The sequence below is a fragment of the Berghia stephanieae genome, chromosome 13, assembly GCF_034508935.2.
Source record: "Berghia stephanieae isolate SIO BIC M18660-M18661 chromosome 13, UCSD_Bste_1.3, whole genome shotgun sequence".
Taxonomy (NCBI): Eukaryota; Metazoa; Mollusca; class Gastropoda; order Nudibranchia; family Aeolidiidae; genus Berghia; species Berghia stephanieae.
The window spans coordinates 36,754,960-36,779,135 of record NC_088372.1 but is presented as its reverse complement, the minus strand read 5'-3'; the positions used below and the strand labels follow the sequence as shown (position 1 = coordinate 36,779,135).

Here is a 24,176-nt window from a genome sequence, read left to right as displayed (position 1 = left end):
ATTTAATTCAAAGCCATTTGTCTATCACATAATTGGATTTAATTTAGAATTGATGGTAGAGACAGTAGTTGGGATTTTTCTAGAAACGTTTGTATTTTGTTAAGTAATCATAACAATGGCTGTCTAAAAACAATAACGAAGAGCTGAGTGAAGTCAATTTCGTTCTTTCTATACATTAAGATATCTTCAATGTACTTTTTTTTATAACTTCTCCATTCTATTTACCTTATTCATTACTTATCCATTTAACGCCAGACTGTTACTTTGTACTTTTTGTAAGATGTGAAAAATTTAAATGTTATGGATCAATAAATATTGCAATTAAAATTTTAGAGTTCAGTTCATAAATGAACCTAATAAAATTCAGACCAAAAAAATTACAATTGATTAAAAATAAATAATATTACTTCATTTTTAAACCATATTTTAAGAATCTAAAGAGAAATATTATTTGTTTTTTAAGATTGACAATTTATTTGGTTAATGAATTTGAAAATGCCAGCAATTGTAAAGATAATTATTATTATTTTGAATTCAGGGCAAGAATGGAGAGCAGGCAGAGAATATGATCTACTCAGTCCTTCGTCAGCGTCACATGAAGGAGGCCATTCATCTGGAAGACCAATTGGCAAAGGAGAGAGAGGCGGCTCTGAGAAAGACGAAGGCAGAAATGGAGAAACAGGTCAGTTGAATATTTCTTCTTATAAAGATGTAGAAAATGAGAATTTGTATTTAAAAAGTAGTCCTTCAGAGTCATAAGCCCATGATTTTTATTTGAGTAGTGGATAGCTCAATTGTAAAGTTTTCCTCTCATGACCAGACAGAGGTGCTGTAACTCTATTGTCTTCTGACATTTCATTCTCTACTCACTTGTTGTTTCATTTGCCAGAAACCTTCAAAAGGTCAACTACAAAATTTGATCAAAAAAGGGTTTTTACATTCATTTTATTCCACTTCGTTCGTTCTCTCTCTTTCTTTTTATATTTCTCAAAAAAAGGACTTAATATGTGACCCACTGTCTAAAAACGGTATTATGTCGGGATGGTCCTGGTGGTGGGAATTGAATTTCTAGCCATGGATGTGTCACTTTTGTGTTAATTTCTATGCCTTGTGGTGGGGATTGAATACAACTTCTGACAAGTAGTAGTAGCGTATGGCTACATCTCCACACTCGAAGTCTCCAGCCAGATTTTTAAATTCATCACTGTAGTTGAGGATAGCCTTGAAACCTCCCGCCAATCTCGTCACAGGATAGTGTAAGATTATGTGGTCTACTGTCTCTGGTGTTCCCTGACAGTGGGGACGGTCGGCTGACTCCTTCAGATCGTAGCCATCGTTAACTTATAGCCTGACACTGACCAAAAAATGCCAGTCTTTGGCCACAAAAGAAAACAAATCGTGAGTTGTATTCAATAGTTCAACCAATGGGACCACTTGTTTCCATGAGCACTACTAACAACAACTCACTAGGCGGTGCAAAAACCAAATAATGACGTCAAAATGCCAGTATTTTTGGGTTTCAGTGTCAGGCTATAACTTAACGATGGCTACGTTCAGATCCCATCATTGCATGTTTGCAGCAGTCCTGCCGTGGCCTGTCAGATTTCTAACAGTGACAAAGATCAAATGTTTGTATTTCTTATAATTTTCTATAGTAAAGTCACTGTCCGTGGTCTGTTCATCCTGGCATAATACCGGTATGAGGTGGTTAAATAATTAATGATTAAATAAGTATTGATAAATGGACATTTTAGAACTTTTTGATTCATCAATCATTCACAGAGAATGGAGGAGAGAGACACCCTTCTAGCAGCCTTTGAACAAGAAATGGTAGCCCTGATGGGAAATGCTGGTTCTCTGACTAATGAAGAACTCAGTGAGAAGAAGGAACAACTCAAGGCAAGACAACAGGTAATGCATTGGTTTAATCCTCCTTCTTATCCGCCGCTGCCTTCCTCCTTTTCCTCTTTCTCCTCTTCCTACTTCTCCTCATCCTCCTTCCTTCTTTTCTTCTTCCACCTCCTTTTCCTCCTCCTCCTCCTCCTCCACCACTGCCTTCCTTCGTTTCCTCTTCCTCCTTCTTCCTTCCTTCGTTTCCTCTTCCTCCTTCTTCCTTCCTTCGTTTCCTCTTCTCCTTCCTTCTTTTCCTCTTCCACCTCCTTTTCCTCCTCCTCCTCCTTCTCCTCCACCACCCCACTTCCTTCGTTTCCTCTTCTCCTTCCTTCTTTTCCTCTTCCACCTCCTTTTTCTCCTCCTTCTTCTCCTCCACCACTGCCTTCCTTCGTTTCCTCTTCTCCTTCCTTCTTTTCCTCTTCCACCTCCTTTTCCTCCTCCTCCTCCTTCTCCTCCACCACCCCACTTCCTTCGTTTCCTCTTCTCCTTCCTTCTTTTCCTCTTCCACCTCCTTTTCCTCCTCCTCCTCCTTCTCCTTCACCACCCCACTTCCTTCGTTTCCTCTTCTCCTTCCTTCTTTTCCTCTTCTACCTCCTTTTTCTCCTCTTCCTACTTCTCCTCATCCTCCTTCCTTCTTTTCTTCTTCCACCTCCTTTTCCTCCTCCTCCTCCTCCTCCACCACTGCCTTCCTTCGTTTCCTCTTCCTCCTTCTTCCTTCCTTCGTTTCCTCTTCCTCCTTCTTCCTTCCTTCGTTTCCTCTTCTCCTTCCTTCTTTTCCTCTTCCACCTCCTTTTCCTCCTCCTCCTCCTTCTCCTCCACCACCCCACTTCCTTCGTTTCCTCTTCTCCTTCCTTCTTTTCCTCTTCCACCTCCTTTTTCTCCTCCTTCTTCTCCTCCACCACTGCCTTCCTTCGTTTCCTCTTCTCCTTCCTTCTTTTCCTCTTCCACCTCCTTTTCCTCCTCCTCCTCCTTCTCCTCCACCACCCCACTTCCTTCGTTTCCTCTTCTCCTTCCTTCTTTTCCTCTTCCACCTCCTTTTCCTCCTCCTCCTCCTTCTCCTTCACCACCCCACTTCCTTCGTTTCCTCTTCTCCTTCCTTCTTTTCCTCTTCTACCTCCTTTTTCTCCTCCTTCTTCTCCTCCACCACCGCCTTCCTTCGTTTCCTCTTCTCCCTCCTTCTTTTCCTCTTCCACCTCCTTTTTCTCCTCTTCCTTTTCCTCCTTCTCCTCCTTTTCTTCATCCTCCTCCTTTATAAAAACAAACAAGCCAGAGTGAATGAACTAACTGTTCATACACATTCATTTTTAAAATTATTATTATTTCTATAAATCCTTTATTTTCCTTTTTCATTTAATTATTAATTTTAATGTCTCCTGGATTATTTATCAACAAATGCTACAGAATATTATTTTTTACATATCCATTGCTTGATTTGTAGTTATTGAATAATTATAAATTGATTGTGTTGCTATTTGGTCTTGTAATATGACACTTGCCTTCTGATTGAAAGGTCCTGGGTTTGAGTCCAACTCAGAGCAGTGCATAGTTGAGTCCTTGGAAAAGGCACTTAACTCACATTCTCTCACTGTACTTAGGTGTAAAATGAGTATCTGGCTGTGATCAGTGTTGTCTTTGTCAGGAATAATTGTAATATCGCCTAAAGGTTCATGACTTATCCTACATGTTAATTGTTGCTGTAAATTAAGGACCCCTTGTAAAGCCCTTTGAGCATGTTTAGTGAATGTTACGCTATATAAATGCTCAGTTTTGTTTATTTTTGTTTTTTTATTGTCTTTTCTCATTACTTTAGGTTCCATATTTCTTGTTTATTTTTGTTTTTTTATTGTCTTTTCTCATTACTTTAGGTTCCATATTTCTTGTTTATTTATTTTTTTTTTTTTATTGTCTTTTTTCATTACTTTACGTTCCATATTTCATGTCTTGTCTTCCTCCACAGAAACAACTCAAAGACTTTGATGACTTGACAGTCCGCATGGTGGAGAAAGCCCTAAAGGACATTCTCCCACATCTGGACATCTCAGACACAGAGGCACGGCTGGAACTCAAAGATAAGCAACTGCAAGAACTGGCCGCTGCAATGAAGAAATACTCACCGGTAGACGAGCTGAAGAAGAAGTACGAGAATGACGCCAAGAGGAACAAGGAGGAGATGGAGAGGTTCAAGAAGGACATCCTCAGCAAGATGCAGAAGGAGTTGGATAAGAGGAAAGAAGAACAGAGGAAGAGGGAAGAGGAGAGAAGGCAGAAGATGTTAGCTCTTCTCAAGTGAGTGTTTGATTGAAACAAATACATAAATAAATTGGAAAAAACAATTCTTCATATTCATCCTGTTCAAAGAATAGTTGTTATATGTTAAGAAAGGCCTTTGTAATAATAAATGGCATTTATATAGCGCTTTACCCCGTTGTCACAGGCTCTAAGCGCTTTACAGTGATATAAAGCAAAACATATTACAGTAAGACAAGTTTGATGGAAAAGTGATACGAATTCAATTTAACAGCAACAGAATATAATAGTATTGCGACATTATGAAGTAAAAAGATAAAATTTTAAGTGAGATTTGAAAGTTGTCAACGAATCCGAGCATCTCACGTGTAATGGGAGAGAGTTCCAAAATTGGGGTCAGCTAAAATCTGAAAAAAGTGTGTAGGATACAGTGCTATACAAAGCAGAGAGAAAATTTCTGGGGAAAAAAAACCATCTCCAAAATTGAGTCTGCCTTGACTGGTTATCCACTATCGATCCCCAGCTGAGGCAAATTAATGTTTGTGGGATAACAACAACAAAAATCTGAAGCGTTTTGTTCTTTTGCCTTCTTTTTCATTTTCTTACTTATACATTTTTTTATTTTATTAATTGCCATTATTTGTCTTTTGGTTTTAAAATGAGTTTTATATTATGTCATATATAACTAGACAATTGGAGAAAGATCTGGAAGATGAACACAAGAGGGAGACAGAACGTCAGAAGGAGAGAGCCTTGGAGAAGGAGAGACTGAGAAAGCAACAGCTAGAAGACAGAAAGAGGAGACACAAGGAAGAGATTGAGAGAGGAAATTTGAGTGCTGATGAAAAGAAAAAACTGCTCAAAGAGCATGAAGAGTCTATGAAGAAACTAGAGGTATGTGATTGAAGCATAGATACGAATTAAAATGGAATGTTTGATGAGCAACTTTAGTGTGCAGAACTGAGAATCATAAATCCCTTTTTAAGATTACTTAAGATTTTGGCATTAAGGTTATGGCAAAGCAGTATATTGCTCCTTCCTCTTTGTGTAACTGCTGTGTTTTCATACACAATCTTATTGTGTAAAAAGTCATGGTCAGTGGAAAAATATATGTCTGTGCTCAAACCGATGGTCCTCTACCATACTGATGTGATTGTTGTTTGGTTTAATTCATTTTAAACCTTCACGATATTTTCTACGTAAAAGATGAAAACAGTAGTTACCTAATCAGAGATCCTGTGAAAATGAATAGCTATGGATAGTCATACCATACCTATCCAAAACAACCAATCAAGACTAAAAGCCAAAGCGTTATCTTCTTGATGCAATGATCTTCTTGAAATAAGGACGAAATAGTCAAACAAACCAAAAACGAGAAAATAGGAAGAGTCATTTCCTTGTCAAATAGCTGAACATGATTTACTGGATGCACAGCATCTATCAACAGCCTGTTTAAACATGTTTAGTAGCAACTGTATTGTTTTATGAGGATATTAAATAATTGTGTTAACACACAATTAGAAAACGAACGCTTAATTTACCAGAGTATTAAAAAAATTATTTTGAATGATGATAATGATAAAGTACACTTCAATTGCACTAAATACCGAAACCTTAAAGCACTTTACAATGTCACTTGACAAACAATAAACACAGTCTCGTCGTGGCAAAAGACCCATACAACTGTCACACACACTAACTATACAGGTTTTACAAAATAAAATATGATATTCAAAAAATGAGAACTAAGTATTAAACAAATAATGAACTAATCAAGTAGAAAATGTCTATGATAAAAATTTCTGGAAAAGATAAATATTCAGCTTTTTCTTAAAATCCTTGACATGACACGCAAGTTTTACTGACAACAGAAGCAAGTTTCAAATGGACCAATAAGTATTTGTCAATTTTTTGTTTTTAGAATTTGCAATATTTTTTTTCAACCTCTTAATCTCCAGGAAAACCTGAAACAAGAACAGAGTAAGAATGCAGCCAGCCTGGCAGCCAAGCTGGAAGCACGTCGGGAGTTGAGGAAAGCCTCTGCCATGTCCAATCTGGAGAAGAACTCTCAACTGGATCTGGATGAAGAAAGGAGACGGGAACTCAACATGGCGGCCAGTGGAGAACTTTTGTTTGGAAAAGAAACGGGTACAATTCTTTTGAAATATTGTGATATTCATGGTTTATTTATCTAAATAATTCTATTGAAGTTATGCGTTTAAGTAAAATACTCACATCTGCCAACCAAATTAAACATATCAACGCACAAAATTGTGCGTAACCTTTAACATTTATTGTCTGATATATATAGCTTAGGTTGTCTAAAAATAATAACAAAAAGCTGAGTGACGTCAATTTTGTTCCTTCTATAATTTAAAGTTATCAGTCAATACAATATTGTCACCCAAGTCAGTGAGAATTGTCTGTTTAAATCATTATGTCTTTAAAGTACTCTTAACTCTTAATCTTGTGTCGAAAACATTACATTGGATCTGAATTACAACCCACCCCCCACCCCCACTCTCTCTCTCTCTCTCTCTCTCTCTCTCTCTCTCTCTCTCTCTCTCTCTCTCTCTCTCTCTCTCTCTCTCTCTATCTATCTATCTATTTCTCACACACACATACACAGAGGAAATATTTCCATTATCCATCTGTATTAATCATGGATATTTCATCGTCCAAAATCTTATTAATATCCTTCATCATCCCTTCATCCCATCCCCTACCTTTTCTCCTTTTCCAGCTTCCAAACTAGGATCTGCTCACCCAGGGGCAGGCCAGGATACATCGTCTTCATTGTCAGGGTTTGAACCTTCAGGCAATGCAGAACAAGACTGGGTCAACCTTTTGATGATGTCTCCCCTATTCAAGCAGATCAACGACTTGGATAGCCTGCTCTCGAAGGCCAACATGACAGACAGCAATCTCGGTTCCAAGGACATTATCTATGGTGAGAGACAATCTCTTTTTGAACGCGCCTTTCCTAAATATTTACCAATGAGGTGCGGTTATGTGGTCTTGTGGCATGACATTCGCTTTTGGATCAGAAGGTCCTGGGTTTGAGCCTCGCTCTGCGCATAGTTGAGTCCTTGGAAAAGGCTCTTTACTCACAATCTCTCACCGTACTCAAGTGTAAAATGAGTACCTGGCCGTTAACAGCGTTGTCTCTGTCCAAAAAATATATTGTAACATCACCTAACAGACGTCATGCCACGTCCTACGTGTTAAGTGTTGCTGCTGGCCAGGAACCCTTTGTAAAGCGCTTTGAGCATATTTAGAGGATATTGCGCTATATAAAAGCTCAAGTTTTTTGGGTTTTTTTTAGTTGTCTAATTTTGTTTTGTTCAACACAGTACCATGTGACTCCTTCGTCTCAAAACAATATTATCTCAAGATGGACAAGGTTCTGGAAATTCAATTTATAGCCTCAAACATGAAACTTAGTGTTATTTTCTGTTAGTTTCTGTTCGTTGAGTAACTAGTCCTTCAGAGCCGGAGTTTATCCCAGTTTCTATAGCGTAAAATGGACAATTGCAATTGCTTGCTTCCCTTTTGATAGGACGCTAGTCTATTGCAAAATGCTCTCCACCAGATCTAACAGACCCAGCTCCCAATCATGGCTGGGTGGACGGGGATGGGTCAGAAACAAATTTCGACTGCACTCGGGATTGATCTCAGTCCCTTCGATTGTGAAGCAAATGCTCTACCAACTGAGCTATTTGGAGCCCCAATATTTCAAAAGGGTTTGATGATTTCTACGATTGGACATGTTTGTGTTTTGTTTTGTGCCCATCAACAGTGATGAATAAAACTTTTATGTATATCTATTTTGATAGGTGCTGACTACAGCAAGGCATACATCGATGTCAAGGATGCCCAATGGGAATGCAAAGGGGAGTTAATTCCTGTTGACGTCAATGCCATCAACCCATCCCAATTCGTCATCTACCGATTTGGTGTGTTCCTGATTCGACTCCTACACCAGCACCTCGACACACCAGAGGTGACACTGCTACTGGCATCTAATCTGCCTCCTAACAACTACAGGTAGGAATTTTTGCATTTTCATATCCATGTCTATTTTCGTTGTTGCTGTTATTGTTATATTTTTAAGAGGGGAGGAGGGGGCAGGATTTGTTCGTTTGTTTGGAGGGGGGGGGGGGAGGGAGGTTGGTCCCTTTTTTGTCTTATTTCTTATAGTTTGTTTTTTTGTTGTTTGTTGAAATTCTTTTCCTATTTTGAAGAATTTTTGCGTAGAAAAATGAAACATATTGGAAGTTAAATTATCTAATACAAGATTTACCTTGTTAATGGAACTGAAACTGAAGAGGAGAAAATAGTAAATAATAAAAAAAAAATAATAATATTGTTTTTTAATGTATTTAACAGTAAGTAAGTCATGATTTAATATTATTATTTAATATCACAAGATAGGCTGCTCTGCTTGGTCGCAATATGTGAATTCCCTGTGACCGTGACACTTTTATGCTGATGTAGCATGGCACCTTATAGGTGCCGTACTAATGTACAATGCAACTCATACATACATGCTCTGAACAAATGTGATTTATTATTATTATTATCATTATTTATTATTATTTCTTCGTATTACTTTGTTTTCCTTAGCAATAATGCATTCCGCAACTCCATCCTGTATGAACACAAACGTAACATCCTGTTTGTACGCAAGGAGAGAATGGACTCCATTGGTGAATTTGTGATGGTCATCGTCCACTCTCTGGCACACATCAAGGCCGGTGACCTCACTGACGACAGAAATGTCCAGTTTATGAGGATCTTCTACCAGGTAAGATGGAATATGGGAATGAGGGGCAATTTGTGTGGCAGGCCAGATCAACATGAAATGATGTCTATGTGGTCTAGTGGTTTGGCACTCGCCTTTGGATAGGAAGGTCCTGGGTTCGAGTCCCAAGCAGTGCATAGTCGAGTCCTTGGAAAAAGCTCTTTACTCACATTTTCTCACTGTACACAGGTGTAAAATGAGTACCTGGCCATTAACATCATTGTCTCTGTCCAAAACAATTGTAATATCGCTTAACAGGCATCATGTCTTGTTTACATGTAAAGTGTTGCTGTTGGCTAAGGACCTTTTAAAGTGCGTTGAGCATGTTTAGTAGATACTGCGCTATATAAAAGCTCAATTTTTTTATGATATCTTTGACTTTTAGTGATAAACACATTTTATGATTCTGCCTACTTTTATGAGTAATCTCTACTCTATTTGATACCTCTCTCAATGATAAAGATTGAGTTTGTCATACAGTTTTGATAATCTACAAACCTAGAAAATAGTGATAAAAAGTTTGGAATGGAAGAGTAAGATTTTGCCCACTTGAATTATATATACTCACTTCAATACTATTTTCATGATATTTAATTTGACTCGGTTTTTTTGTTGTTTTGTTTTTTTAATGAAAAGGCTTTTGAAAATATTAAAATATTTCCATTATTTCATCTTTCCAAAGACATTGAAGACTGTGTGACAGGACATTGAGAATTAAATAAATTTTCCTTTTTTAATGATAAAGAAAAGTACCAAAACAAAAGATAAGAAAACAAATAAATAAATTCTTTCCACCATTTCTTCTTTCCAAAGGCATTGAGAACCGTGTGCCAGGACATGTTCTTCTCCCGGTCACGCAACAGCCCAACGGCCATGTCCCTGAGTGGTGCTAGTGCCACCAGCAGTGGTACAAGACCCATACTTGAACAGACACTGACAGGCACACGCAACCCAGAGGATCGTATGAATGTCATTGGAGAATTGGTCGACATGAAAGTGGACACGTCCATCAACGCTGAGTTTGCTCCACAGGTATGTATCAAAGTGGTGTGGGTGGGGTTCCTGGCCTCCCATAGTGGGCAGGGTGGGTGGGGTTCCTGGCCTCCCATAGTGGGCAGGCTGGGTGGGTCCGATGTCCCATAGTGGGCAGGCTGGGTTGGGTTCCTGACCTCCCATAGTGGGCAGGCTGGGTGGGGTTCCTGGCCTCCCATAGTGGGCAGGCTGGGTGGGGTTCCTGGCCTCCCATAGTGGGCAGGCTGGGTGGGGTTCCTGGCCTCCCATAGTGGGCAGGCTGGGTGGGCTTCCTGGCCTCCCATAGTGGGCAGGCTGGGCGGGGTTACTGGCCTCCCATAGTGAGCAGGCTGGGTGGGGTTCCTGACCTCCCATAGAGGGCAGGCGGGGTGGAGTTCCTGACCTCCCATAGTGGGCAGGCTGGGTGGGGTTCCTGACATCCGATAGTGGGCAGGCTGGGTGGGGTTCCTGACCTCGCAGAGTGGGTACGCTGGGTGGGGTTCCTGACCTCCCATAGTGGGCAGGCTGGGTGGGGTTCCTGGCCTCCCATAGTGGGCAGGGAGGTACTTGTGTCTGTCTTCTATCCCCCTATATCTGTTTTCCAACATGCTTTCTATCTTTGTCTTGGTTTGAGATTACTTGGTTTTGTCCTGGCCCTGGCCGGATACCCTAGCTGGGAGGGAAACAGTCAAATGTATAGTTCAAGTTTTGGGAGATGATATTTTTTGTCTTGTAAATCATCTCTCTGTTATGCACCGTATTGTTTTGTTGAGATATTAAATATGATATGTTAATATTTGAGTGTGTTCCTATCTTGTGCTGGTATCTGGATGAGACTTTTAGGTGCTCTCAAACTAAGTACACTGATAGTGTGCTCTTGGAATCTAGGTCTGTTCCCTATTTGAACCAATTCCCCTTTGTCTTACCTTTTCTTGGGTGCACTTTAATTGTAATTCTATAACTTTTTACTAAACGAGTTATTTTTATCGTGCCCAATAACACTCCGAGCTTGCCAGTATGTGTCATTGCACAATAAAAATATAACGAGTTTAATAAATAAAAAGAAATGAAATAATACATTTATTCCACCCTACAAGTAAGATTATTAGATATTTTGTAATCAAATTGTATGATATTAGTACTTCTATTCACCATAATTTGTATTTTTCTCCATCTGTTTGAATGACATTTGACCCAAAAAATAAAAATGTTGTATTCATGCGCACCAAATGATTATTTATAATTGTCAATCAGCTGTCGTTTACACCTTATTTCACACCAAAAAATGTGCGCAAATATTATGCAATTATTGAATAAAACTTTGATTCAAAGCATTATTCAACGACTATGTATTTACTAAGAAATGATAGGGTTTTTCAATCGGGAGGGCTGGAATAATACAATTTCTTCCAGTGCTAAAAAACTGAAAGATCCTAATTCTTATTATTTTCATTCTTAATTCACATTTCGGGATCCCATTCACACCGATATAACACCGAATTGACACAAAGGGTTACATATGAATATGAATATTTTATACAGTTTCACTGTACTCAGTGAGTTTCACAAGGTTTTATATAATTCCATGACAAGTCAGCTGGAAAAACATATCCTTTTCATACAGTACAAGTTGCCTTTCAGCAACCTTTTCTCTTTGGTAACACTCTTACACTATCTGTTACTGTTTATATTGTATATATTTATTTACACCTAAGTCTGGGAGTGCCGATAGCTCAGTTGGTAGAGCACTCGCTTCACAATCAAAAGGACCAAGATAGATCCTGGGTGCAGTCGAGATTTTGTTCTGACCTCCCTGTCCACCCAGCAGTGAATAGGTAGCTGAGTTTATTAGATCTGGTGGAAAGTACTTTGCGATAGATTAGCATTCTATCCAAAGGATAGCAAGCAATTGCTATTGTCCATTTCACGCTATAGAAACTTGGATAAACTCCATGGGCCTAATGGCTCTGAAGGACTACTACACCTATTTTAATGTGTATTATTTGTGTAAATGGATTTACCCCAAAAAATGATGTACCGAGAAATGTGATGATGGGTACATTTGTTGTGTTATGGAAAGGATATTAACTATAAATGAAACATTTAGTCATTTTCAGTTTTTGGAACCAATTTTTTTTTGTAGAAACTATCTCAACGTTTGAGTGGATACGAGTCTGTCACCAGCAATGCTCGTCTACGCCAGCAGTTGTCTGCAATGGGAGGTTACTCCACATCTGGAGATTTTGTTGCCTCTCGTATGGCTGAACTGAAGGGCATGAGATCAGCTGTCAAAGGTCAAAAGCCAAGGTAAGTCAATGCTTCTTACTTTAAAAAGTTGAAAATTGTAGTACTGTCCTTATTACGAAATTAGGTAGAGATATGTTGAATTTACAATACCCGAGAATTGAGTACCAATCTAGTTTGCTTGTGTTTTTGGATAAAATTTTTGGCTTATTGTCTTGGAAACTGTAAAATGCTGTTTCTGGTACAAGAATATTTATCAACAAAATTTAATTAAATTTAAAATTTCATTCAACAAAGCCAAGTTGACCCATGCACACCTTTCACATTTATTTCGAAATGCACTGGAATTGTTCCATGCCTTGCAAAATGTCCTATTGATGCTACGCATTTAGATAAAATACTCACAACTTCCTCCAGCTGGATATAACGTACCATCATACAAACCTATGTGGAATTTTAAACGTGTATAGTCAGATTGATACAATTTAGTGAGAACTAAACATTAAAATGGCTGGTTAAAAACAACAAAATATAACAAAGTGCTGAGTGATGTCAATTTCGTTCCATCTATAAGCTCTTTGTTTTTCAATAATAATTTTCTATAAGATTAACCCATCCTGTCATAAAGCGACATTTTGTCAGTGATAAAATACATACGAAACTACTTTCTAATTATATGAGAGAGGTTGATAGGTTATAATCTAGTAATAGAACATGGTGAACTAGATACCGAAAGTTAAATTTTACTTATATTATTCAAATCAATCCCCTTATTCATCCTTAGATTCAGCCTTGAATGAGTTTATGCTGCTATAATCTTAATTACTTGTCAATACCACCAATGTTAACATTGGAATCTTTCCAGATGCACTTCAGGCCATCATAATTCTTTTTTCTTTTTGGTGCTTACAACATCAACAGTAAAAGTTTGACTGTCGGTTTATTTGATGTCTTTTTTAAAGAAGGGTAGATTGAGGCAGCAAGTCTCTGATAGTTATGTGTTATATTCCTATATATATATATTTATATACTAAAGAAGTCATTATTCAATTGCCAGTCCTCTGAAGCGAGGCAGACCAGGACAGCCCATATCGTCTCCCAGAGATCTGCTGGATTCCCAGATTGTTGACATGAGGACCAAAACAGATTCTCTCAACAAAGAACTTTCACAGGTAAACTACAGGGAATTGGAAATACATAGTCCTTTACAGCCAAGCCATAAGGCCTTGTTATCGAGCTGAATCTTTTACTTGAGATTTTTTTATATATATATATATATATATATATATATATATATATATATATATATATATATATATATATATATATATATATATATATATAGTTCAATTTACACTAAATGTTCTCAATGTGCTTTACAAAGGGTCCCTCACCAACAGCAACATATGTAGAACTAGACATGACACCTGTTAGGTGATGTTTACAATTTGTCTGTCAGAGGCAATGCTGTTAACAGCCAGGTACTTATTTTACACCCGAGTACGATGAGAGAATGTGAGTAAAGAGCCTTTTCCAAGGACTCAACTTCGCCGAGTGTGGCTGGAACCCAGGACCTTCCAATCTGAAAGCGAATTTATTACCGCAAGACCACACATTTAGTGTGATACATTATGCTGTTACATAATCCTGAGATTTTAAATTGATGAATGAGGCGGTAACTTTGAAAACATGCTAAGTGGCATTTTCATTATTCAGAGAAGACTGCAATATTTTATCATTTTTTCAGTGTTTTAGAGGAAAATAATTGGTCTTGTGTGCGTCACAGAACAATAGCCTGAGTGTTTTGAAACTTCAAATTTTCTCTTTTTTGTGATTCTTGACTTACTTTGACTTATGCCTCTTGGTTCTTGGGGAATCATAGTGCCTCAACAGCACTCTTCCATCTTTTTCTGTCCTTGGCACACAGACTTTTGCCTCACACCAGGTAATATTGGAGACTCACAATTCTTGGTGAAGGCTTCTCCTCCAAGTCTGTTTTGGACGACCCTGTATCCTCTTGCCATACGGGTTCCATTCAAGAGGCTGCTTGGTCATATTAATACATTAGTGATTCTATGGTGTAGAATAAATTGTTTGACTGCATTTCAGTTTTTTGCATCGCTTGCAGTCTCATTGTGGCCACAAAAAATTGCAAAATTTCACTGATTTGTATTGTGGCCGCAAAATCTGCAATTTTTTTTTTCAAATTTTTGCAAATATTGGAGATTTGCGAAGAAGAAAAAAAGACGAATTCTTTTTTTCTTTTAATTTGATAGCTCATGTAGAACGTGAAAGATAATTAATCCAGTGTAGTGTCTTTTTTATTATCCCATTTTCTTCCTTTTTTACTGGTGCTGATATGGCCTTACATTTGTTGCAAGCGTTGTGAAACCCTTAAATACAGACAAATACCTTTCTCTTTCATGAACAAATTATGGGTTTTTAGGAAAATTTATCGCAAATGTTTGCAAATTTTTTTAGTTTACAAAATTTGGGATTTTTTTTTTTTTTTTGCAAAAAAACGCCATGTCTCTCTTGAGAGTGTTCAATCATTTTCTAACCCTAAGTAACTTAGCAGGTTTTAAAAGATGCTTCCCTAGAGCATAGCCTTTATTGTTGATAAATACAATATAACGCATTGTAAAACTATTTCCAGGTGATAAAGACAGAGTGTGAGATTCGTGAAGGAATGACCAAGGTGGATGATCAATCTGACAAGATAACATCCCTGAGGGAGAGATTGACAGCCACACTACTCAAGAAAGAGGAACTTGTCCGAACGGTCAGCTCTGTCGAAGAACAAATACATCAAAAGGAGAAAGTCATGAAGAAAAAGAAGTGAATAAACAATTAGACCGAAAAAAAAAAGAACCTATAAAACCCAAAACAATAAAGATATTAACCCTCAACAGGCTGAGTTCGATTTCAACCAAATTTGACATCATATCCTAACGTTTTCAACAAGGAAGAATTAACAGTAATGCTACTCTAACATGATTGAAGCCTGAGTCCCGTTGCTGTTATCTCTGTCTTGGTGAAAACAGTCAGATCTGCTGTCATACCGGGTTGAACATTGAGAGAAATTATGATTGGGAAGAAATGAGTCTTGCCGTTAAAGGGTTAAATAGTTGATCCACCGGCCTACTCCACTTAAAGAAATATTCCAATAACTTTTGAACCAGCAACCAATGATAATTATGTTATAATGAAACTGTCTTGAATCATCTAAGTAAAATATAATGTAAATGTTGCTGCTCGAAGCTCGTAGGAATAAATAACAATGTGAAATTGAATGTAAGCTTCAATTTATTCAATGTAAACAGATACTGTGAACGTTTCTGGTTTCCCCTTTATCAACAAAACAGGATGAATGAAGCACTGTCGTGTTGATAAAGGGGAAACCCGAAATGTCCACATGATCTGTTTTCGTTTATTAAATTGAAGCCTCATTCAATTTCACGTTGTTATTTATGAGTAAAATATATGACGTTTTCTAATAGTACAATGTGAGACATTTTGACAGACATGAAATGTTGACAAATGTTATACATAACATAAATGATATTGTTTTTCCAGAGGGGCCTTGATCAATTGATATACATCTCTAATCATGCATTTCTACAGATCATGTACATATTGGATACCTATTGAAACCAGATTGAATCTGCTCAAGATGTTACTAAAAAAATGTTTTCTCCCTTACTGATATCTCTTTCTTTCTTTCTTTTTTTTTTTTAATACTGTGTACTATTTTGTTTTTGTTATTAATTGTATTGCAAATTACAAAAATGTTGATTTTGAATTTTGTTTACAAAAGATTTTTCCGTCCATATTTATTTTGAAAGATATAAAGTGATATTTTGATTTGTGAGAATATTTCTATTGATGACATTGTACAGATGACCCGTCCCTTTACTTATATTTTATAAGAATTTATTTTATTATACATTATTTTTTTGCCAGTTTTCTTAAAATATATTTATTTATATTTATTTAATTCATTCCTTTATTTCCTCTTGTATTTAGCATTTGATTTTTAACATGATATTTTATAGACAACTTTTACTCTTGTAATTTTTAAAAATCTTTTTTATACAATTCTATGTTTAATTTTTTATTTTATGACATGACGTTGTCCAAAAGCAAGGACAAAGATTTAACTTATATAAGTGTTTGATGTTTGTTATTTATGATAATGGTTGTATTTATTTATTTGTTTATTTATTTAAGTACCAAAATAACATAAAATAAAAGCTTATTTATATCCATATGATAACGCCTTTTTTTTCTCTATGGATTTACAACATATTAAAGATTTTTATTAAACTGATCACCCTTGATGTTTTGTTTCATGAACAAGATAGCCTGGAAACGAGGAAAATGATATTTCATCTTTTGATAATTCAGGATGGCTTTAGGTAAATGGCGATGAAATTACAACATTAGACTGAGAATAAATATTAGAATAGACTAAATTGTTAGGGGTAAAAAAAGGCCATATTAAGTCTTGTGTTTTTTTTCTTATTGTATCGGATAATGAAAAGCAATTCTGTGATATTTTTGTCTGTATCTATTTATATAACATTGATCAAATAAATTCCTTTGGGTTGATTATTACAAATGCTTCATACAATGTGTACATACATTACTGGCGCTTATAGCAGGCCTGCCTACTTGAAAATTTAAAAAATTCGTAATCGTTAGGAAATAAAAATCGTAGCCACTATCGTTAACTTTAAAAATCAACAATTTACTGACAGTGGATTTAATAACACGTCGGAATTCTGTAGATTATATAGGCAAGCATCGACATTAATTTTCAATAAGTTTTAATGCATTAGAGAGACTCGTGAAGTTCTGTATTTGGAGCCAAACTTTCGTAATTTTACGGTTTTTCTGTAATAGTGGGCAGGTCTGTTATTGGCAATTTTTTGTTGTTTTATTATATTTTTTCCTTTTTTGTAATTGATGATACTAAGTGTCTTGTCTGTGTAAATAACCATTTTAAAAATAAAACAATGTAAATGGACATGACAGGGATGGGTCAGTCACTAATATTTATTTTATATTAAAATATTTTCAACATCCTAATGAATTAAAGATTTTATTATAATTATTATCTATGATTTTCATCAATGACTGGTCTTGATTTTTTTTTCTTCTTCTGGGTGGGGTTCCTGACCTCCCATAGTGGGCAGGGAGGTACTTGCTGTGTCTTCTATCCCCTTATATCTGTTTTTCAACTTGCTTTCTGTCTTTGTCTTGCAATGAGATTACTTGGTTATGTCCAGGCCCTGGCTGGGAGGGCGACAAATGTATAGTTATTGCTTTGGGAGATGATATTTTTTTCCTTGAGATTACTTGGTTATGTCCAGGCCCTGGCTGGGAGGGCGACAAATGTATAGTTATTGCTTTGGGAGATGATATTTTTTTCCTTGTAAATCATCTCTCTGTTATGTCCTGTATTATGTTTTGTTTACGTATTATATATGATTTGTAAACATTTGAGTGTATTCTTCTTAGTGGAGACCTGTGCTGGTGTCTGGGTGAAACTTTTAGGTGATCTCAAACTAAGTACTTTGATAGTGTGCTCTTGGAATCTACATCTGTTTCCTATTTGAACCAAATCCCCTTCTTGTGTACTATAATTGTAATTCTAGAACTTTTTGCTATCCCATTTTCTTCCTTTTTACTGGCGCTGATATGACCTTAATGTGTTGCAAGCGCCGTAAAACCCTTAAAAAACAAAAACAAACATCTTTTTTCTTCATATAATCCAATTACAAAAAAGAACATTGGACTGAGATAGTTTTGGGAGATGATTTTTTTTCCCTTGTAAATCATCTCTCTCGTGCACTGTATTATTTTTCCTTTTACATATGTATGATTTGTAAACAGTTGAGTGCTATCCTCTAGGCGGGGACCTGTGCTTGTGTCTGGATGAGACATTTAGTGGTCTCAAACTAATTACACTGATGGTGTTGGTCGAGGGAAAAAGCTGTAATTGTAGGGATGTTTTTTTTCTTGCCAATGGTTGATGGAATTTGTTGATGTGATGAAACCTGGTTGAGCTTCTGTTTTATACATTGCTGATGTCCGAGCAAGGACAAGGAATCATACATGTTGCCTGGGTGGGGTTGCTGACCTCCCATAGCGGGCAGGGAGGTACCTACATACTGTGTCTTCTATCCCCTTATATCTGTTTTCCAACATGCTTTCTGTCTTTGTCTTGGAATGAGATTACTTGTTTTTTTCCTGGCCCTGGCTGGGAGGGAAACAGTCAAATGCATAGTTATTGTTTTGGGAGATGATATTTTTTCATTGTAAATCATCTCTCTGTTATGTATTATTATATTTGTTATTTTGAATGTATAATGTAAGCATTTGAGTGTGTTCCTCCTTGTTTGGATTTTGTGCTTGTGTCCGAATGAGACTTATAGGTGATCTCAAACTTAGTACATTTGTGGTATGCTCTTGGAATCTACATCTGATTCCTATTTGTTCCCAGTTCCCCTATGTCTTACTTTCTCTTGGATGCTTTAATTGTAATTCTAGAACTTTTTACTATCCCATTTTCCTCCTTTTTACTGGTGCTGATATAACCTAAATGTGTTGCAAGCACCGTAATACCCTTAAAAACAAACAAAAGACCTATTGAGTCGGCTATATCGATCTACACTCAATGAATGATTTTTTTAAAACTGAGCTTTTATATAGTGCAATATCCACTAAACGTGCGCAAAGCACTTTACAAGGGGTCCCTGGTCAACAGCAACACTTAACATGTAGGACGGGACATGATGCCTGTTAGGCGATATGACATTTTTTTTCGGACAGAGACGATGCTGTTAACGGTCAGGTACTCATTTTACACCCGAGTATGGTGAGATAATGTGAATAAAGAGCCTTTTCCAAGAACTCAACTCTGCGCTGTGTGAGGCTCAAACCCAGGACCGTCCGATCAGAAAGCGAGTGTAATACCACTAGACCACATAGCTGCATTAAATTTACTAATTAAAAAAAAAAAAGTACAAAACAGAAAGGAAATGTAACCAAGTCTGTAGTGTAGCGTTACAGTCAGACTTACAACTCAATCTAAATGAGACGAGATGAGCACTTACAATTGGGGCTGGATACAAATGATTAGTGACAGGTTATGTGGAGAAATAATAGAGGAAAACCAGTATTGCGTTGTCTGGACTCGAACCCCCACTACTTGGACCCACCATCTGGTTTTGGCATTTTGAATGAGTTATGAAATATAAGGAAAATAACTTTTTTCAGTGAGGCAAAAAAGGGTCTGGTAACAAAGCTGCGATTTTGACTTAAACAAGGGAAACAATCAAGTATATACAGAATGACTATTTAAGCCAATTGTACAAGTATGGGTTGCATCCCCTGATTTTGAATACTGTTAAGGGCGTTGTGTACATTGTGAAAATAATATAAGGGCCAACCAAGCACTGAACTGAGGGAAACAGTCAAATGTATAGTTAGTTTTGGGAGATGATATTTTTTTCCTTGTAAATCATCTCTCTGTTATGCACCGTATTATGTTTTGTTCACGTATTATATATTATTTGTAAACATTTGAGTGTGTTCCTCTTAGTGGGATATTGGGGAGCGTTCACATATTACGTCATCAAAACTTTGCCCTTTTTAGACCCCCCCTCCTCCCCCAAGTCATCACTTGTCATCATTGACCTGACCCCCCCCCCTCCCCCCCCCTCCCCAACAGATGATGACGTCATCTAATTTAATAAAAACTAAAAGATAACTTTAATTTCACAATATTTATTATTCATTTTTCAAACCATAAACATTGATTATCAACGTTTGATAAAACACATTCAGACATTTTATTAATTTCAGAAACTGTTGATAATTTATGTTTTACGATACAATGGGGACATAAAATTTAAATTTGCAAAGATAAAAGCTAACAAACATTATTTAAATTAGGCTACTTGGTGCAGGTGCTATTAAAAAAATTTCAGAAAGTGTAATTTAAAATAGTATAGGAGGCAAATTATTTTATAGCATATTAGTCTTTTAGTGGAATGAATTTCTGTTTCAATTTCCAAACATAAAATTAATTGATTAAAAAATGTTTCTGCCTTGGACCTCTGGCAATGTACTATAAATAGTATCATCAATTTCATCTTCATCGTCATCACTTTCTCCCATTTGCTGTTCTTCTTGTATGCCGCATTTTTGTGAATGGTCTTTCATTGCTGTGATCGAGGAGTGAAACAATGAACATTTAGGGCAAGTTCGCCTTTTGAGAAGTGATACCCCTTTCCCATCTTGTTTCTTGAGCAAGCAGTTTGAGCAGTTCAATCGGTTTTGATGATTCCATCATTTAATTAATTTTTCACCTTTTTGCTAATTTATTTGGAATGCCCATAGAATTAAATGGAATGAAATTTTTGAAGCTCTTGCATTTAGTAAAATAGGCCTAATTTGCCTATGTTTTGATGACATCATCTTGGGTCTGACCCCCCCCCCCCTCCCCCATGTCAACATTTGGTAGACCCCCCCTCCCCCCCCCCCTAGCTGATGACGTAATATGTGAACGCTCCCTTGTGCTTGTGTCTGGCTGAGACTTTTAGGTGATCTCAACTAAGTACTTTGATAGTGTGCTCTTGGAATATACATCTGTTTCCTATTTGAACCAATTCCCCTTTGTCTAACCTTTTCTTGGGTACTTTAATTATAATTCTGGAACTTTTTACTATCCCATTTTCTTTTTTTTTTTACTGGCGCTGATATGATCTTAATGGGTTGCAAGGACCGTAAAACCCTTAAAAACAAACAAACAAACATCATCAGCAACATCTAACGATATATGTAAATGTCTCGTGGTGGCGTTACATTCCTATGAAACTCAATCAATTAAATGTGATAAAGTATACTTACACTTACATCATTCTATGCACACAAAAAAGAGGGGACATAACTCTGGTTTGCTGTGATACTGAATATAAGTGTGTGACCCATCGTGACCAAAACGGTATCAGGTCATTGTCAGCAAGATGCCAGATGGGGATTTTACGGTAAGAAATGTGAGATTTGCTGATTTGTTGTATTTTATTGTGGTCTAGTCGTATGACAATCGCTTTTGGATCGGAAGGTTCTGGGTTCGAGTCCAACTCTGAGCAGTGCTTAGTTAAGTCCTTGGAAAAAGGCACTTTACTCACATTCTCGCACCATACTTAGATGTAAAATGAGTACCTAGCTGTTCACTTACTTACTTATCAGAACCAGCGACCACCTGAGCTCTAGCCCTTCGGTCTTGTGCCATGACGTAGAAGTTAGACGTCTTTTGTAGTTGTTCCAGGTGACTATAATTTATAGTATAAAGTGTGTTACTGATGCTTGGATTTGGTGGGAGGAATGTGCATCTCCCTAGCTGTTCACAGCATTGTCTGTTTCCTGGCCAAATTTGTAAACACGTGTCTTTCCAGAGTAGGCGATGCACTGGTCAAATACGCTGACCTGGTGTTTGGAAGGGAATCTGATACTGACTCAAATGATAAATTTCTCAATGATTGGAATACATCATCAAGTGCCAGGCCTGTTGCAGACATCGGCGATCATGTCCCTCCAACCATATCTGTCCTCAGATCTTCTCAATAGCTCGATTCCTGTTCCTCCTCCACCAATCCATCTGTTCAGATTGTCAATGTAATCCATCCTCTGTCTCCCTCTTCTTTTCTTCCCAGCAACTTTACCCGTAAGTACAATCTTTTCAATTCCGTTTTTTTCTGTAAATATGTCCGAATTTATTGGAATACATGGATTTGTAAATTTGCAAAAATAATAAGAAGCAGTATTTTGGAGTTGGAGTTGGATGTTAATATCATTTTGGAAATACAAGAATACATAGGCTACACATCTATATAGTCAAGTTCAAGAGGTAGGTATAGTATATTTTTGAGGGAGTGATTTTGTATATTGTAGAAACATATTATATCTTTATTTACTGAATAAAATATGATATATATTATTATACACAACACCGTGTTTTGATTTATTTATATTTTTATATATATATATATATATATATATATATATATATATATATATATATATATATTATATATATATATATATATATATATATAAATTTTTAATTAAAAAATTTTTTTTTTGTTAAACCTTTGTCATCTGTTTTGTTTTTGTCTCTGGATAAGGGTGTGGGGAAATCACCATTAGCTCAGTTAGTAGAAAATTCGTCTAACTCGGAAAAGGGCTCAGTTCTATCTTGAAATGAATGAGACACTTGTTTGATTTATGACGAACTCATTTGACCACCCTTATCCAAGTGTAAAATGAGTACCTGGCCAATAGTATTATTGTCTCTGTCGCAAAAAAAAGACAACAAAAAACCCAAAACACATCGCCTATTACACAATTAATAAAAGAAGAAAAAATGCCAAAGTGGGAAATAAAATTATTCAATGCCAAACTGCTTCAAAAAAGGCATTTTGGAATTCGGCACTAAAAATGCCAAGCTGGCATACCGATTGCAAAACTCTGTTCTTAACCCTTTCATTTCAGTCTGGAAAGGGTTAATGAAAACCCTTTGCAATCGTTATGCCAACTTGACGTTTTAAAATGCCAAAGTGGGAAATAAAATTATTCAATGCCAAACTGCTTCAAAACTGTCAGTTTTTGAATTCGGCAATTAAAATGACAAGCTGGCATACCGCTTGCAAAAGTCTTTTCTTAACCCTTTCATCTTCATCTGGAAAGGGTTAATGAAAACCCTATGCAATCGGTATGCCAGCTTGACATTTTAAAATGCCAAAGTGGGAAATAAAATTATTCAATGCCAAACTGCTTCAAAATGGGCAGTTTTGGAATTCGGCAATTAAAATGCCAAGCTGGCATATCGATTGCAAAAGTCTTTTCTTAACCCTTTCATCTTCATCTGGAAAGGGTTAATGAAAACCCAATGCAATCGGTATGCCAGATTGACATTTTAAAATGCCATTTCCTAAATTGGTGGGTTTTTTTCGTTTTGTTTTTCTTCGGGGGGTTTTTTTGGCCTTTTTTTCTGTTGTTGTTGTTGTTGCATTTTTATTTCGTTCTGTTTGTTTTGTTTTTGTTTTTTTTTTTTTTGTTGTGTTTTTAGCTTTTTCGTTTTATAAAAAATGAAGTCATTTGGTACAAGAAATATTTGGTTAAAAATTTTTAGCATTTTTTTTTCTTCTGTTGTTGTTGTTGATATTACTCAATTTTTTTAATTAAATAAACAATAAAGGCAAATTGTGAAACTCGTTAAATGAAGGCAATCGCTGTATGTAGCAATATGGCCAAAGTCTGCCAAAGACATTTTTAAAAAAACAACATATTTTGGCCAGTTCAGTTTTGTAGTTTCAGGGCGTTACACGAACTTTATGAACTGTGTCGGTCCCAGGCTCTCTACTCTCATTTTTTCACCATACTCAAGTGTAAAATGAGTACCTGATTGTTAATGGCGAAGTCACTGTGGAAATTTAAAAACGGAGTGTCTATTCGTCAGTCTTGACCCCCAGGCGTGTTACTGTTACGATTTAAAAAGCCGAACTTTAAAACTGCGTTCACAAGTTTTGTATTTTCAGTATATTCTTATAATAATGATAAATAAATAAAGTAAAATTCCCTTCATTAATGGAAAATTTGTATCTAGGGTCTATACCAAGGGAAGGCTGGAATAACCCAGGCATCAGCCGCAGTGCAGTGCCGCAAGTCGAGCTCGGGCGAGGTGACTTGCTCAAGGCCACACAGCGCAGCGGCGGTTGATCGAACTCGGTACCTTTTGGGTACGAAGCAAAGACCGTACTGTTGAGCCACGCTGCCCAAAAATGGAGTCATCTATTCGTATCAAGTTTCTCCTCCTTTCCGTTATTTATTATAATTATTTTTGTAATTTTTGCATGACAAAAAAAAAAAAAAGAAAAAGGAACGGGGTTTTCAGTCCACCGGAAAT

General features: G+C 36.7%; 1 protein-coding gene across 1 annotated transcript in view; it reads left to right on the top strand.

Moving 5' to 3' along the window:
• LOC144959016 (uncharacterized) overlaps positions 1-17,318 on the top strand; it is a 212,342-nt gene extending 195,024 nt beyond the window's left edge. Inside the window, exons 98-109 of the mRNA XM_078891350.1 lie at positions 539-682; positions 1,783-1,911; positions 3,851-4,179; positions 4,830-5,034; positions 6,099-6,288; positions 6,884-7,090; positions 7,977-8,187; positions 8,767-8,947; positions 9,758-9,976; positions 12,099-12,262; positions 13,257-13,371; positions 14,856-17,318. Coding sequence (XP_078747476.1) covers positions 539-682; positions 1,783-1,911; positions 3,851-4,179; positions 4,830-5,034; positions 6,099-6,288; positions 6,884-7,090; positions 7,977-8,187; positions 8,767-8,947; positions 9,758-9,976; positions 12,099-12,262; positions 13,257-13,371; positions 14,856-15,041 — 2,280 coding nt within the window. The 3' untranslated portion in view covers positions 15,042-17,318. The remainder of the gene's footprint in view (positions 1-538; positions 683-1,782; positions 1,912-3,850; positions 4,180-4,829; positions 5,035-6,098; positions 6,289-6,883; positions 7,091-7,976; positions 8,188-8,766; positions 8,948-9,757; positions 9,977-12,098; positions 12,263-13,256; positions 13,372-14,855) is intronic.
• The last annotated feature ends 6,858 nt before the right edge of the window (positions 17,319-24,176 follow it).